This window comes from Pogona vitticeps, chromosome 1, assembly GCF_051106095.1.
Source record: "Pogona vitticeps strain Pit_001003342236 chromosome 1, PviZW2.1, whole genome shotgun sequence".
In the NCBI taxonomy this organism is placed as follows: domain Eukaryota; kingdom Metazoa; phylum Chordata; class Lepidosauria; order Squamata; family Agamidae; genus Pogona; species Pogona vitticeps.
The window spans coordinates 270,526,971-270,545,198 of NC_135783.1; the positions used below are offsets into that span (position 1 = coordinate 270,526,971).

The following is an 18,228-nucleotide window of genomic DNA, read 5'->3' on the forward strand; positions in this document are numbered from 1 at the left end:
TCACTGTGATATGAGTTCCAACTCTTTCTATGTGCGGGCATATGGAACTGAAGGTTGGCGGGAGGAGCGTGCGCAGTATAGGGCAACCTAAACTTTGTATCTTTTTCTCAACAGCTCTAGAAAATTCCGAGAGGACCAGCGCAGGCGCTGTTAAACCCACCAGTGTGTATTCATAGAGAATCCACTTGAAGAACTATGTTTACAGGTAAGTAACCTGTCCTTTTGCATGAACCACATCGGCCCATGTTCCCAAGGGGAGGTGGAATCAATGGTACATATGTTTTTCCATTGCCCCTTTCATCACCCACATAGGGAGAGATTTATCCTGCCATTTTTAGATAGATGAACAGCAGATGCAAATGAGGAGGGTTTGGAAAGACTTGTAAATCATGTAAATTCTTTTATTACTAAACAAATAGCTAAATTTTGTTTATATTTGATTAAATGTCATACTAAGAAGATGGGTTAATTAGAAGGTTCAAATTCTAAATTAAATTTTAAACTTTGAATTTTGAATTCTATGTACATATTCACTTACGTTACCAGGGTATTATCCTATAACTGTCCTAGTTGTATTCCTATGGTTTTATACCTCAGTAAAGTTATTCATTCACGATCCACATCAGCCACAATTAGTTGGAAATGTGTATAAATATCTTGTTAAACTTTATTCAAAATAACATTTCTACTCTTCCTTTTTTCTGCGACTCACTGAATTATGTCTAAATTTCTGTGAAACATTTATAGCTGTACAATTTTGGATCCACAGCTTTATCTGTTATGTCTAAAAAGCAGGAGAGAAAAATAGTAAAACATTCCTTTTCTCCTAATTTTTAATAATACCAACTAAAGTATCATTTTACATATTGATGTACACAAACTGCATTTTACATAGAAATAGTTCTTAATTGTTCAGTGTATTTTCACAGTAAATGGTTAGAAAATGTTAAATATAGACGGACAGGTTCTATTCAACAAGAAAATAATGTATTCTATATACCAGCTGCTTTTACTGCAGAGGAAATTCATTTTATACTGCAGTAACATTGGTAATCACCATGTTTATCACTTGTACATTCTGAGCATAAAACTACTGTCTCAGGAGAAGTCATGTGGAAGGTCATGTACTGAAAAAGAAATAACTTCCACTCTTCAAACTACTGTTTTTAATTTCTTTGCTAAATCATATGTAAAAATATGCTAGAGTTTTGATCTTATCAAACAGGCTTTTATTCCATATGACACCTTCTGTGGCTAATTTTATCTGAAAAAAAATATTGGTAGGATAAGATTCTGTTTTGGATCAGTTTGTTAATATTCTGAATAGATTCGTGGTGTGTGTGTGTGTGTGTATTAATGTATGTGACAATACAGCAGCTGGATGGTGAAATATGCTTTCTAGAGTACATTCCCAAATATGTCAGAGTATATAAACTGTATAGAATATTCAATAAAATTGAATGAATGAATGAATGAATGAATGAATGAATGAATGAATGAATGAATAAATAAATAAATAAATAAATAAATAAATAAATAAACTGTATAGAATAAATTGGAACATACAAAAGAACCTGTATATGCCAATAAGATTTCATAAAAACGATAACACAAAAATTACTGCCCTTGACTTTTCCAAATGAAATTTCTATACCTGTCCAAGATGTAATTTCCCAATTACAAAATAATTGGAGATAACACATTCTGTATAGGCTGACTTAATTTTGTGGACATTTGAAGCAGGATAATCAAGACAGTATTGTAATAATATTTATTTTATATATCCCCTTAAGTTATGGAAGCAGTCCAACTGAATAAGAAATTGCAGGATGTGAATAAAAGACAAGCATCTGAAATAGATAATCTAAAAAAGGTATATATTGAAAAGCTAGCTAGCTAGCTTGTTTGTTTGTTTGTTTGTTTGTTTGTTTTCATCAGTATCTATTCCACTTCTGCCCGAGGTGCAGGGAAATTAATGAGAATTTAAATTAAAGGAAATATAGTAGAACCAATGTTTTCTATTAAATGTATATAAAATATCAAAATATAAAATTACCATATAGCTATTTATTCCTGTGGCCCAAAAAACTGAACTCAAATAAGTACATCTTACAGTACTGTACTTACAGAAGGCATGTGGGCTTAGACTTTGACAAGAAGTGAGTCTGCACGTTTGTGAGACACTCACCACAAATATTTCTGTTGCATCCTTGTTATTTAAACTGGAGGTACTGATCATAAAGTAAACTGTTAATATCAAAAGTGACAGTGGATTAGTAGATCAGAGCCAACAGCTTGAATTGTAACCTCAGAGGCAATGGGAAGAAACTGCACATTCTGGAGCACATGTTTAATAGGCTCTTGGCAACCTGTCTCTGTAGACGATGGTCTACACCAACTGGTATTTCAGCCCATTGAAACGTGAACGTTAAGTTAGCATGAGCATTCTTTTGCCTTATTCCATATAACAGTTGTTTTAAAATTTTAATTTTAGAAGAAGTATCTGTGTTAGTCTTTGCTAGGATATCAGTCAAATAAATAAATAAGACAAAAATATTGTGGCACCTTGAAGATTAACTGCTATATTTTCAGGTGAGCTTTCATGGACAGGGCCATTTTCTCAGACACAAGAGTGGGACTACATGGCAAATATATAACACGAGAGTGGGGTTACATGACTCGCATTAAATATAGCAGTTAGTCTTTAAGGTGGCACAATGTTTTTGTCTTTTTTATTTTGTTTTTGCCTGATATTTTAAAAAAATTGTTGACAATTCCTTCTTCCTGCTTATTAGTGCATAGAAGAAATAAGTTTTTTTTCCCTTTTCAAAGAGTAGGGGATACCATGTTAAGATCTATTCTTTTACAGGCAAGGGAGTGCTAAACTATCTGAAAAACTTTTATTCCTTTTCTCTCTTGACAGAAAAGAGGAATGCGATTTTACTAAGTAAAGAGTTTGGGGGAAGATAGGATAGGCAAGAACTAGCAGAAGCAACACTGTATTTGATGTTTTAACTACTGTGTTAGATGTTTTAAATCAAGTCCCATATTATTTCCCATTTCTGCCCCAGTGTGTGCAACCCATACTGTTGGATGGAACAAGATCTTGGCATCTATAGAGGGAGGAAATTCACATATGGAAACTTGTTTCTCTCTGTAAATCACCTTTTGTTGGATCAGAGCTATTGTTTACAGAGAAATGAATTTTCATTACATTGGTAGCTGTGTTTATGAAACTTGGTATTCATAAAGTTCAGCAGCTCAGATAATCTCTGTTTCTACTCTCCACGGTTACATGATTTTGTCCAGAACAGTTAAACTGTTGGACTGTGATAACGGGGAATTCCATTTTTATGAAGAAAAGTTAAACAGACCAAATTTAGTTTCTCCTAGATAAAACTATTGCCACGCTGAATGCTTGATTCGGTGTTATGGCATCATGAAGAATTCTTGATACTATCTACAAACAGCATTCATAACCTTTGCTATTTGTCTGAGTAAACGTCAGAGCACTCAAGGAGAGAAAGATATTAAACAGGCTACCCCATACAAGAAAGGAAGGGGTAGGGGAACGATGCAATATTTATGACTCCAGGGACTATACATTGTAATTCCATAAGATCAAAGTGTGTAATGTTTATTTGCTGTACTATAGCCTTTGAAGAAAATAGAAGGGCAGTATAGAGCTGAAAAATGCACAACACTTATAGAATGTTGTAATATTTTAAAAATGAAAGCTTTATAAAGGTCTTAAATATATTTACATAGGGCAATATTCTTAATCTTTATAAGAAGTCAGCAGTTAAAACGTTTAGAAATGCAAAGTCTTCCTTCTATCATGACTTTTTCCTGTTTAGAATGTAGCAGCTGGAAGAACTTTTGGTATGATTATACAGTTTTCATTTATTTTCTGGTAGTTTTCAGGTAAAAAATAACAATTGCATTATGAATACGCAGCTTTGGTGAAAACAATGTACAGTAAATCTAAAATAACTCAAAGAATATGTTGTTGATTTCAGAAAGAACATGTTTAATTTTAAAAATCACTTGAAATGTAATTAAACATTATCAAAGTTATATTTAACACCTTTTATATTGTTGTCCACATAGTTACTTTAAAATGGACACAACAGGAGAAGGAAAATAAATGTATTGCTTGTTTGGCATTGAAAAGGGTCCTGGATGAACTATTTATGAGTTTTTCCTTATTAAGGAACTAAAAGAAGTTACAGCAAAGATGATAAGATCCAATGTCACTTGTCAGCACAGAGTGGGAGAAGAAAACCTCAAGCGTACAGCAAGGGAGCAAGAGTTACAAGAGCTGCGGCAAAAAAATGCAATGGTATTTCAGAATTAATATTTGTCAGCTAACAGTTCCTCTTATTATTTTACAAAAAGTAACAACAACAACCAAGTTACACTGATAACTTAATAGGATATGATAGTATTTCTTTAAATAGAAGAATATTGTTCAACTACTGTAAATATATCATGTAAATCATTGTTTAATAATTCAGTTTAATAGTTCTCATCTGTTGATTAAGAAAGTTTATAAGCTTTTACATTTTGCAATAGCATTGAATACTTAATATTGTTTAATAATGGTATTTTCATACATTTACTAATCCTTGTACATTAATTAATAGGACATGATCAGTTACCTTTTGTATCCTCCCCATTTCTTCTCACTGTACTGTGCAAATGAGTTTCCTGTTGTCTAATTCTTTCTTGGTTGATCTCTAGAACATGGAGATATGTGTGTGTAGGACATAAACACACGGTCATAAAGGGGCAACTGAATTGGGACCACTGTGCTTATTCCATTTACAGGAGACAGAGTTGAATACAAAAATCACTGAGGAAAATACACAGCTTAAAGAAGAGAAAGAGGTAATTTAAATTACAATGTTTTTAAACATATTAAATATTGATAATATAAATATGCTGACTGGGTAACTGTAAGATGGAGTCCCTGGCTGTGGAGCCAAGGTTGGGAATTTGATTTCCTACAGTGCTTTCTAGGCAAGGAGCCAACCTCTGTGGTCTTGGGCAAGCTATGTGGTCCCAGAAGCAGGGAACATCAAACCACTTCTGAATACAGTGGTGCCTCGCTTAACGAGTGCTTCATTTAACGACGAATTTGCTTAGCGATGACTTTTTTGGAGTGATCTTGCGCTCCGTTTAACGATGTTCCCTATGGGCGATTTTCACATAGCGATATTTGGGACCATGCTTCACATAGCAATGACAGTTTGGGTCCCCCTGTTTCGCTTAATGATGGTTTTGACAGCCTCATGTTGGCTGTTTTTTATATGTTTTAAAATGTTTTAAAAACGTTTAGAATGCTTGAAATCATAAGTGCTCTTAATAAACCCTTTGTTAAACTAATTTGACTTTGTTCCGACTCTTTTTAAATTTGTTGTAATTTTCCCCCCCATTGAGATGCATTGAATAGGTTTCAGTGCATTTCAATTGGGGAACCGTGTTTCGCTTAGCGATGTTTCCTATGGCAATTTTCGCTTAAGGACGGCAATCCGTTCCCATTGGAACAGATTATCCAGTTTTCAATGCATTTCTATGGGAAACCGCATTTCGCTTAGCAATGTTTTCCCATAGCGATGATTTTTTTGGAACCAATTAAAATCGTTAAGCGAGGCACCACTGTATTCTATAGCTGGAAAACCCTAGAAGGGTTTGCCATAAGTCAGAAACTACTTAATGGCATGTTGTTGTTGTTACATATGAAAGAATTCATACATTATACATATTAAGTAACATGTAAAAATAGTATTTTATATAAAAATACTATATGAAAATACAAATGTTATTATTTGAAATATACATATCTTTGGGCCTTTTTGTTTATTTTGTTCAAGTGTACTTGAACTTGACAATGTCTTTCATAGTGGTACACCCAGTTGCCCTTTCACATCATAGCTGTCTAAAGTCCTTTAGCAACTTGACAGCCATGCAGGAGCAGCCAGTGCAACAGAGGACACTCTGTTTGGAGATCCCTAAATTAGAGTATCTCTCATGTTCAAACACGAAGACAAGAAATGATGCAAAGATTTTATGATGCGGTGAAATCTACCTTGAACTGTTAATAGTGTTCAAGCAGCTTGGTCAAAAAGCTTATGCCAGCTAGGTTAGGCATCCTTCCGTCTTGAAAGACTATGGTAACGTGCTCTGCACGGAGGACTTGGAACAGCGTCTAGTGTGGCTGAGGAGGCCAATTCGAGAGTAGCAATCTCTTCCACACTGAAGACAAATCCAATCTGTCCCCTGTCCAGCTCCCTGGTTTTGCTGCTTTTGTGACTTCCTCTTTGCCTTGACATTAAATTAATAATAGACCAATTATGAACCTATGATTTTGCACTTATTTATAAAGCTACTCTTCAAATAATATATTCGTTCCTTTTAATCTTAGAATTCCAGTTGCAGCAGTGTGAGAATGCACATGGTGTGAGATAAACCACCATCATTCTGACCTTCATATAATTATGACCAAGCTCGCATTGTATGCTCCTATCTTCATTTTTTTAACATTCCAGATATGGGCAGGAATCTTGTTCAAGTGAAGTGGAATACTCCACTCGTGTGTTTCTGTATGATTTCTTGCCTTGACATTGTGCCAGTAGAGATCATCTGTTTGAACAAAGAGGACTTCTGTCTTCGCGAAGGCTTTCACGGTTGGGATCTCATCGTTGTTGTGGGTTTTTCAGGCTCTTTGGCCATGTTCTGAAGGTTGTTCTTCCTAATGTTTTGCCAGTCTCTGTCGGCCACAGAGACTGGTGAAAAGTTAGGAAGAACAACCTTCAGAACACGGCCAAAGAGCCCGAAAAACCCACAACAACCAAAGAGGACTTCTGCTTGCACAAGGAGGTAGTGAATACTTCTTTGTACAAATGCAGAAAAACAAGCTACTCATGCTGTATCATCATGTGAGTTCTTTGACTCAAATAGGATCCTGATCATGGGTACCAGTGGTTATGACTGAAAGATCACGATGCAGTATAATAGAAAGATATAATTTAATAAAAATATTTCATATGCATAAATTATCACAATGAACTTTACATAATATTTTGTCATCTCAAGTACAATTTCTTCCTTTTTAAAAAATAAGGAGCTTATTGCTTCTCTACAACATATACAGCAACTGCTCTGCAGACAGATTGAAACAAACACCAGAATGGAAATGGAGCTGAATAAATTGAAAGAAGAATATCAGGTCAGATATTGGTTATGTACTCTGAGGGTGCCTTGTGAACAGTTTATAAAAACTTGAGATGTTTCGAAAAGTTGTCATGTTGCACAGAAGTTAGGTTATTCAGTTCAACCTGTCCATAGCTTGGAAGTGCATTGAAATTGACATGTGAACATTAAACATATCATAAAATCCACGAACATTTTTATGCACTATAATAGTTACTTTAGCTATGGTCCCTTTCCCCTGACAAAAGGCAAATGATGCCTCTCTGTGAGCACTACTGTACAAATGGTTCTTATCTTTGGACTTCAGATTTTTTTTTGGAGGGGGGTATGGTTTTCAAGAACCCTAAGCAGGAAAGCCAGTGAGCAGAATTCCTAGGACTTCCAATCCCAGAAGTCACATAGAATCTCCGACAGTCTTCTGGGAAGGGGGGGGAGGAGAAACCAGAAGAAAGATGTCTTTCTAGTACCATTGTCTGCTTCACTCCACGTGGTTTAGCTGGAAAGAAAAAGGGAACATTTACTCAATTGCATTCCCTCCTGGGAGTCACCTCACTGCTCCTGGGAGGGTAGTTCAGTGAGATGGTCTCCCTCTAATGCAGGGGTCTCAAACATGTGGCCCGGGGGCCATTTGCGGCCCCCCAGATGATAGTTTGTGGCCCTCGCCTTGCCTGCCCCCCCAAAGCACCCACACATTCTCTGCTGTCAAAGAGTTAAAAAAAAGCCTTGCCTCGCTCGCCGGCTCTCTCCCAAGACAGCACCTCTTGCACCCTCCATCCAGAACTGCAGCCTGCCAGCCAGCCCACTTGTCTGTCAGCTAAGGAAACTCCTGGGCGGCTTCCTTGGGCTCTTGCGCCGCTTGGCGGAAAATCTGATGCTGCCCAGCCTCACCCAGACTCTGCCTCTAGTGGCCCCCAGGTAAATTGAGTTTAAAACCCCTGCTCTAATGGGTAGCAAGACTACCGTACTCATAGACCACTGGAGCAATCATCAGGAACCAGTGCAAGTGAAGGGTTTTTACTTTTGCTTTCCCAAGTGATACATGTAGAGAAAAGCACAATATGGAGGTAGACACACATTGCTTCTTTCTTCTGGCTTCTCTTGTCCCAGTCCCAGTCCCTTCTGCCTGAGGGATTCTAGTTAATTTCTGGAACTGAAAATCCTAAAATTAAAAAAATCTCACCTCTAATTGTGGTTCCAACACATGTGAAAACAAATAGATTTGAAAAAGTAATGTGTTGTAGCTTAGGCATTGAAACTACTGATGTAATTAACAACTTGGCAATGAAATGCTAATGACATGCAAGAACATGCTGAAGTGAGAACAGAATCCACCAACATTATAGCAAAACAGCACAATAAAATCCATTCTAAACATTAAAAATCCTCCATAGTGTCAAGCAGACACAGAAACCATTAATTGTCAGAGAAAAGAGCTGGAGGGTGGGGAGAGGAAGGTGGGAATTCTGTGTTTATGCTTTGTTGCCAAAGCAACATGAGTTAAACGCCATAGCTAGATTATTCCTGTAGTATTGTATTCCAGTTTTGAACACATAGGCATTCTGGTTCCTGAATATATTTGTTAGCTTGTTTCCAGAAACTATAAACAGGGTAAATGGACTAAATAAATTTGAGGACATAACTTTTGACGTTGGGTAGGACAGGTATCACTAAACTGTTTTTTCCTTTCCAAATTTATTTCAATGTTACCTATTTGGCTTACTAACTCCAAGTTTTCTAAATGGCAAAAACTACTTGAAACTTTTGGTAGTGAGGAAAAGAAAAATAGTTAATTAAGGAAACCTTTTGAATCTCTACCTCATGGAATGAGGCTGCTAGCTGCAATCTGAAATTACATAATATAGTCTTTCAGTTAAAAAGTTGCTTGATCCAATCAGAGATGAAAATTTGGTCACATTAGTAGACATGGAATTGTGGTCAATCACAACCACATTATGGCTTGGTTCTTTCTGTAAACAAAAAGTGAGTGGATAATGCCTTTCTAGAAGTATTGAGATCCTGAGTAAAATTCTTAGCCACATTGCTGTCTCTCTATGTCAGCATTATCCATTTATGAGCCTGCTTGAGTTTTAAGACCATCAGGAGAGGCCTTTCTCTCAGTTCCATCACCTTCACAGGTACATTTGGTGGGGACACAGGAGAGGGCCTTCTCTGTTGCTGCTCCCAGACTTTGGAACTCCATCCTGCTTGAGGCTCAGCTGGCCTTATCTTTGCTGTCCAAGCTTTCTCTTCACACAAGCGTTCCCTGAGTAACTGGCTGCCTGAGTGGAGTTTTAAATGGATTACTGTACAATTTAGATTTTTCAGTCATGCTTGAGCATCAATCTCTCTTTGCCTTGGGCTTCCTAATTTTGTTAAAGTATTACTTTCTTTTTCCAAATAAATGTGTGACTCCATTGCAAATAAAACTGTGATTTCTGCTGGAGTTAACATTGTTAAATTTGGTACATTTCCTGTCAGATACATCCTGTACAGCTAATTGCAAATAAGGCCAGTCTTCTTTCATGGAAATTGTTGCTTGTTGATCAGCCAGCAGGGAGAGCTACTGTAGTTTGTTTTGGGCTTTTTTGGTAACAATTCCATATACATCACTTTTTTTTGGCATGTATAATCATCAATATTGGTCCAAAGGGAAAGTGGCAGATGAGTCTTTAGGTGATACTGATGGTAGGATGTTTAAACTTCAGAGGACAGAGTTCTAGCTCCTGTCCTCTGAAGATGCCAGCCACAGAGACTGGCGAAATGTTGGGAAGAAAAACCTCCAGAACACAGCCAAACAGCCCAAAAAACCTACAACCATTATTTTCCCCCCTTAAACTTATTTTTCCCCAAGCAACATAACACTGAATTGGTAGAATAGCTTGTGAAACTATGGTGCTTCTCTGACATAATATTATACTGGAAAAGCGTAATTTTAAAAAATTGTTTGGAGGAAAGATAAGTGATCCCTTGTCATTCCTCCAAAATGTTCCTGTTGTGCTGGCATACCACACCATGCTGTAGGGTGTGCTCGTCAAGTGTGTGCTTTCTGTGCTTCCTTTGGTCATTTTTAAAATCATGCTTGTGAATTGTAGCTTTATGTCAGATAAGCGCTGCAGTTTTATAAGCTGTTATGTCAGTTCAGTCCTATGCTACTTGCAATAGAAAAAGAGGCAGGGTGATCCCCAGTGAGAATTGTAGTAATTTGAGTTGTGATGTGGACTTTTGTCCTCAAAACTGGCAAGGGCAAAAAACATTAAATGAGAAAGACAACAGTAATTTTACTGCCATAGAAATCTTTGAATCAACCTGGGTCATCTTCCCTGTCTAATTGCATCCTAAGACTTAATGGTGTGAAGTGTTTGTCCTTTTCCTCAGCTTTTTAGACCTCCGAAATGCCAAAACAATATTAGACACTTTATAGAGGCCTGATGCAATTCAAGTGCCACTTTGAGACCCCTCAGTTTCCTTCAGATCAATTTGGATACTGTATTCCCTCATGTGGCGGAACCTCCACATCACGCCTGTCCATCATGGGGAGCTCAAGGGCAGGATCCTATGAGAGGACAGGAGGGGCAGAACCAAAAAGGACAGTTAGAGAGTTAGAAAAGAGAGGTTTGGGGAGATAGGGAATTGAAGAGAGAGAGTTAGGAGATTGAATTGAGAAAGAACACTGAGATTGGAAAGTTGGAATGCTAGAGAGATTAGGAAAGAGTTCAAAAGTATAGAGAATAGTCAATGAATATTGTAAAAGTGAATAAAAACACCTACAAACCAAAGTAAAATCAAATGATATTTAATGAATAATCCTAAACATCTGTGATTTACGCCTGTGATTTGCATAACAACTATAATATAAATAAATCTGTTGTATTGGCAGCACGTGCCTAAGATCAATCTGTTTGGTATTGAGGGAATAATACCTGGTGACTGCGTGAAGTGAGGAAACGCATCCAGAGGGTGAACTTGTGTTTAAGAGAAAATAAACAAAGGACACTGGGTGGATGCAACACCTCATTTTCCAAATAAATTCAGAATACAAAGCACATTGCTAGTGCTGTTCATCTGCCACCAGCACAGAAACTTCACCCCAATCTTTAGATATGCACATCAGATCCTTCTGCATATCCCAATTCTTGGATTTGATCCAGAGGGTTGGAGAAGTCTCAGGAACCATGTAGAGCAAAAGTTCCCATCCTTCGGTAACTCAAGTGTCCTTGGACTGCAACTCCTAGAAACCACAGCCAGCATAGCTACTGATGGGAGTTGCAGTCCAAGAACACCTGGGTTATTCGAGGTTGGAAACCCCTGCTGCAGAGGACTGAAGAGAAAAGATAACAAATGGGGGAATCTTCTCATGAGATTTGTGTTCCTGGAAAGAGAAGGGCTAATCCTCTTCATCCCACATGTAGGTTTATCTCTCATAGTGAACGTTGTTACTTCTATCAAGCAGCCTTTTTTCTAAAAACTTCCAAACTCATCTCATCTTGAACATTTTGATTGCCTTTTTCTTAATCCTCTTCAGTTTTACATAGAATTGCAAAAGTACTGCAACCATAATATGTTATAGCATCATTGTGGCACTTGCTTTCAGTCCTTTTACTAGTGGTTCCTAATACTGATTTTTTTTTCATTGAGGAAAACCATGGGAGGCGTTTGTCACTCTTTTGTCTTTTTTTTTTTAAAAAATAAAGCACAAATTCCTAACCTGGGGGTCAGGACCCCCAGGGGATTAGGAAGTGTTCTCTGGTGGGTTGCCACAGTTATGTTTAGTTGCAATTAATTTTATATTTACTGTATTATATTAAATATGATACAGTGGTGCCTTGCACAACGATTGCTTCATACAACGATGAATTCACACAGCGATGGGTTTTTTTGAGGAATTTCCCCCATCGTTTAACAATGTTCTCTATGGGGGAATTTCACTTAACGATGTCCCTTTTTGCTCATTTAAAAGTGTCTTAAAATGTTTGAAACCTGTTTTAAATGCTTGGATTCCATAGTGCACCTTGTGAAACATGTGCAAACTTAATTTGGTTTTGTTCTGAGTCTTCATTAATTTTTGGTGATTTTTTAATTTTCCCCATTTAAATCAATTGAATAGACAGTTCAATGCATTTAAATAGGGAAAACAAAAAATCACCAAAAATTAAGGACGACTCAGAACAACACCAAATTAAGTTTGCATAGGGTTCAGGAGGTGGGCTAATGATTGCAAGCATTTAAAACCTGTTCCAAACATTGTAAGACACTTAAAAATGAGCGAAAAGGGACATCGGAAAAGACTTCAAAAGCACTGAAGCCGGCTTCAGTGCTTTTGAAGCTCCTCCTTTTTCGCTCATTTGTAAGGGTCTTACAATGTTTGGAACAGGTTTTAAATGCTTGCAGTCGTTAGCCCACCTCCTGAACCCTATGCAAACTTAATTGGGTGTTGTTCTGAGTCGTCCTTAATTTTTAGTGATTTTTTGAATTTTCTCTCATTGGAATGTATTGAACTTTCCGTCCAATGCATTCCAATGAGAGAAAATTCAAAAAAATCACTAAAAATTAAGGACGACTCAGAACAACACTAAATTAAGCTTGCATAGAGTTCAGGAGGTGGGCTAACGATTGCAAGCATTTAAAACCTGTTGCAAACATTGTAAGGCACTTTTAAATGAGCGAAAACGGACATCGGAAAGAGCTTCAAAAACAGGAAAACGGAGATCAAAGAGCCCTTTCCAATGTCCGTTTTTGCTCATTTAAAAGTGCCTTACAATGTTTGGAACAGGTTTTAAATGCTTGCAATCTTTAGCCCACCTCCTGAACCCTATGCAAACTTAATTTGGTGTTGTTCTGAGTCGTCCTTAATTTTTGGTGATTTTTTGAATTTTCTCTCATTGGAATGCATTGGACGGAAAGTTCAATACATTCCAATGAGAGAAAATTCAAAAAATCACTAAAAATTAAGGACGACTCAGAACAACATCAAATTAAGTTTGCGTAGGGTTCAGGAGGTGGGCTAACGATTGCAAGCATTTAAAACCTGTTCCAAACACTGTAAGGCACTTTTACAGGAGCGAAAAAGGACTTCGCAAAGCCATTGAAATGTATTGAGTCGGCTTCAATACATTCCAATGGAGGAAACATTGTTTCACTCAACGATGTTTCCTATGGGTTTTTTCACTTAAAGACGGCAATCTGTTCCAATTGGAACGGATTAACTGGTTTTCAATTCATTCTTCTGGGAAATGGTGTTTCACAGAACGATGTTTCACACAACGTTGATTTTTTTGGAACCAATTAACATCGTTGTGTGAGGCACCACTGTATGCACATTGCTGTTTTATTTTAATCTTCTTGAGCTACAGATAGATAATTTTAGTCTGAACTGGAATTGCAGGCAAGCTAGAATTCTGATTTATTTCTCTATCCCTTTGGGTGGATTTTCCTTTTATGTATGCACATCACTCCTGCCCCATCCAAAAGAGCTACTCTTGCTCATTTTTCCTCTACTCCTTCGTATCCATCTTTTGGAGGACTGACGTCAGCTCTTCTGACTGGAAAATTAACCCAGCTCAAAAAGGTCTGAATGAGACAAATGCACAGTAATGTTTATAAATGGAATGACTGCAGATTGTGCAACCTTAACAACAATCTGAGGTTTATGACTCAAAGAGACTAGCAGAGAAAAAAATTAATTAGATTACAGTGTTCAGGGTGGTAGCTATGCAAATACTGTCAGATTATCTCTTTTCTGACATGAACTTTTTATACATTTCTACGCATGAACTTTCTATATATTTGTATACATACTTTTCCCCCTCAAGAACCATAAAGCAAAATGTGCTGCTTATATATCACTCCATAGTGCTTAAAGCACTCTCTTGGTGGTTCACAATTTAATGATGCAAGTTGCACTTTCTCTCCCCTAACACCAACTTCAAGTTTCCAACCTCAGAAGGATGGAAGGCTGAGTTAACCTCAAACCAGCTACCTGAGCCGAGTCTTGACTTCATTTTTAACCATTGCACCACCCCACTGGCTCTTCTGGGGAGGGGAGGGGGACTTTTACGCAAGTATTTTCAATTCCTGTTTGTGCTCATAAATCGGGCAATTGCTACATTTTTACAGTAACTATATACATATAAGAATATATACATATTAGATGTATATACATATTAAGAATTTCCTAATGTTACAGGAATATTGTTACATTAATTTAGAAATGGTGTGATGTTCTTTGGCTTAAGGGGCAAAATAGCAAATAATTAATTTTGAAAGAAATCCAATTGATACGTTTTTTCCAGAAGCTATTTTAAAGCATCACAGAAACCACACATATATGTTATGCATTAAAACAGTGTGTTTATCAAGTTAAATATGATCACATATTCTTATATTAGGTAATGGATAAACTGCCCACTTTTTTTAATATGATAAGAGCTAAAATAACCTGCAGTACTTGAGAAAGTATAAGAATTGTTATGGCTGATTTATATAAGCTTGCTTGAATTTATCAGTGTGAAAGTAAATCTGACAGTGAGTAATCCAGAGATGTTAACATAACTATGACAATTTAAAATCCTTTTCAGTGGATTGCCTAGCAGTATGTTGGTGTTATGTAAATATTAAGTAGCAGGAGCAAAAGAATCTTGGTATTTTTAAACAGTTTTGTTCCATTTCATTGGACCAACTTAAAAATGAAATTAACTAGAAATGTTAAAAACCCTACAAACTGGAATTTTTTATTTGGTACTTCATGGTTCTTAAATTAATTTTAAATCTAAATTACATGGAATATTATTAAAGTAAATTTAGGTTTGATTAGTATAATAAAAGTATGTCCTGGATTGTAGTGTAGTGTTTATTTTCACAAACAAAGGTTTAGAATGTGCTACATTTCATATGTCTTAGCACTGCACTTTATATTACTTTTTCAGCACATTAAAACTTATGCAGTGAAACTGAATAATGGCAAGTATTTTTATACCCTTTTATAGCCATTTCTTTTTCATAACCTCCCCCTGTTTTGTGTTAGCTAAACTATAAGCACCTTTCTGTTAATTTATGAAAATTATTGTTGAGATAGCACATTATTGCTGATCTGTATGGCACTTTCAGCATGTTAGAAGAAAAAGTCCAAGCAACATAAAACACATCAAAATTCATTAATGTGGTATTGATTATTTTTTGGATAATTAATTTTATTGCAGACCCTTGAAAGAGATAATGAGCTGCAAAGGGAGAAGGCAAAAGAAAATGAAGAAAAGTTCCTTATTCTTCAAAATGAATATAACAAAGCACAAGCAACTTGGAAAAGTGAGGTTGGTTTATACAGTATTTAAATATGTGCTTTTCCCCTCCCCCCAAAAAAGTCCAAAAATTATCTAAAGTAAGAGCAGGATCAAATATAATTTGTCTCTGAATAACCATATTTCTATAGTAATAAACACTTTGGACCATATCCAAACACTGGACTTCTGCCAGAAAAAAGGTGAATTCCAGCATGATCAGGTGGAATCTCCATACGATAGCTCCAGGAACCTTGCAAACCAGTTGCAAAGGGCTGGGAAGCATTAAGAAGAGAAACAACTGCCTTTTTGCCTCTCCTGTGGTTGCCTGAAAGTCTTGGGGCAACACAAAGAGATACAGGAAGGAGGAAAAACTTTTCTGGAGCAAATATCAGCAAAACATTAGATTCCCTTTGCTTAGTTTGAAAAATATGTTTTGTTCATCAGCAACATCATCATCAGTGTCTGAAAACTGACAATTTTAAATACAGTACATGTTTTCTAAAACTATGGTAGGTCAGTCAGAATAAATTGAAATATTACTTTATAATTTTCTCCTCTGTACAGCTGAATCCTTCCCAGAAAATAAATCCAAGGAGCAAACCTGACTTGTATACCATTTGTTATTTTATAGTTAAGAGAATAAATGCTATTTCTTGTGTAGGAACAGGACACTTCAGTTCAATATGCTCCCATACATTCTTCTTTTAGAAGCATTGACTGTCTTTATTCATACTTAAAATGTAAAAAGTAGCTACACTGGGGTTGTCATATTTTGTATACATCATAAGACAAGGGTTGCTGAAAAAGATAACAGGGCTGGGAAAAATTGAAGACAACCAGGAAAAGAGGAAGACCAAGTATGAGATGGTCTGGCTCAATAAGGGAAGCCAGGGCCTTTGGTTTGCATTGCCTTAGCAGGGCTGTTAATGATAGGACCTTTTGGAGGCGACTAATTCAGTAGTATTCTGTCCACTAATTGGACAGTGTCATCGAAGCTACCAACATGAATTTGACACAACTCCTGGAGGCAGTAGAAGACAGGAGGGCCTGGCGTGCTCTGGTTCATGGGGTCAAGAAGAGTCGGACATGACTAAACAACAATTCAATTGGGAGCAACCTGACAGCATAAGATCACAAGCAATGTAATCCCTTGCTATCAAAAAGTTTAATGTATTGCTAATCAGTTGATACTGCTGTATATGTGTGAGAGAAGGGCTGAATCTAAACTTATGGGCAACCACAGGAGTGGCAAAAGGACAATTGTGTCTCTTTGAATGAGCTAAGTCTGCAAATTCTCAGCTGTTATTTTTTTAAAAAGCAAGCAGGTTTATCCTGTTGTAGAAGGCAGACAGAGATAAAACATGCAGCCACTTTTCTGTGCATTTGTTTCATAAACAACCAACTTATTTCTTCTTTTTAGCTAATGAATGGAGTCTTAGCAATGACTGATAGATACACCACTGTCTAGGGAAGAAATTTCCCTATTAGTTTAATCATTTTTTGGTGGGAAGTTATTGCTAAGGTTTGGTGCATTTTTATTTTAATGATTCCATTCTGTAAACTGTCTTATCGTGTTCTACAGTGAAATATAGCACATAAATGTTAAGGAATAAGTAAAAAAATAAAATTTCAAACGTTTAGAAATCAGGATACTATTCTAGCTATAACTAGTCAGTAGGGTGTATCCCCTCCGCTTCCCACAGCAATAAGAGTGTAGTCTTAGTTCTCCTGACACCATCTTGTTGAAGAACATGACAAAATTCTGGAAAGGGATGCGAAAAGTTACTGAAAAGGAGCACATTTCCTGTAGGCTAAGATGTCTGTGAGACATTCTCTCTCCATTTTAGCTTAACAATAATTGAACTACATTTCTTTCTTTTTGTTCCAGGCTAGAGACTTACCTATTGAATATGAAATGCATACAGGCAGTAAGGAAAGCAAATATACACAAACAACCTTAAAAGTTTCAAATAATCTTGCACAAGAGGAAAATGGAATAAAAGATGCACTACCTGCCTCTTTCAACGCTGATGTAAAGCTGACAGCACAAAACAGTGCTTATATGTGTGTATGGGAAGATAACTCAGTTAGTACCGAAGGTATAGTTCACAATTACAATACAAAGGAAGCAGCTGTCCTGATAATTTATAAGGATTATTTATGTTATGCTCATTGAAATATCAAACTGTACTCATGTAATATCACATAGACTTCCATACATTTCCATTGTTGGATGTTCATTTCAAAGTACCATGGTCCAAATGTGCGTAGAATTATTGACACCTCTCTCAAAGGTGTGGAAATGGAGTAGGTTGTCTGACCAGTTTTACCTATTCTAACAAGGTGGCACAAAGACAGCCTGCTAAACTGGACAGGGAAGCTACTTACTCACTCTATTGCTTTCTTGACAGCAGTTTCAAATGTGGCATATATATAGTTACAAGCTTTATTTTTGTAATGAAATGATATGTCAGCCAGTCTGATGCAAGGAGAGTTTTCTTTTCAGACTACTGAGTGAACAAACGATAGGGTTGAACAGGATTGTACTCTACAGGCCTCATTTTATCCATTCTTTTACTAGAAATTATGGTAGGCTGGAACTGTGATGGAAGGGGGAAGCAACCGAAGGCTTTTCATTCCTTACAAGCATTTTCTTTGGTGGATTCCAGGGAAGAACCAGAATTGTATTAGATGCCGTTTGTTTGCCTTACATTAGACGCTAGGAGGAGGTCTCCTT

At 36.7% G+C, this 18,228-nt stretch overlaps 1 protein-coding gene across 2 annotated transcripts in view; it reads left to right on the forward strand.

Annotated features, from left to right (window-relative positions):
- Positions 1 to 18,228, forward strand: part of CCDC73 (coiled-coil domain containing 73) — an 80,134-nt gene that overhangs the window by 53,153 nt on the left and 8,753 nt on the right. Inside the window, exons 9-14 of one of the 2 annotated variants that reach the window (XM_020795602.3) lie at positions 1,794 to 1,873; positions 4,214 to 4,342; positions 4,831 to 4,890; positions 7,127 to 7,231; positions 15,411 to 15,521; positions 17,380 to 17,590. In XM_020795602.3, coding sequence (XP_020651261.3) covers positions 1,794 to 1,873; positions 4,214 to 4,342; positions 4,831 to 4,890; positions 7,127 to 7,231; positions 15,411 to 15,521; positions 17,380 to 17,590 — 696 coding nt within the window. The remainder of the gene's footprint in view (positions 1 to 1,793; positions 1,874 to 4,213; positions 4,343 to 4,830; positions 4,891 to 7,126; positions 7,232 to 15,410; positions 15,522 to 17,379; positions 17,591 to 18,228) is intronic. The other variant, XM_072985842.2, reaches the window with a different exon arrangement.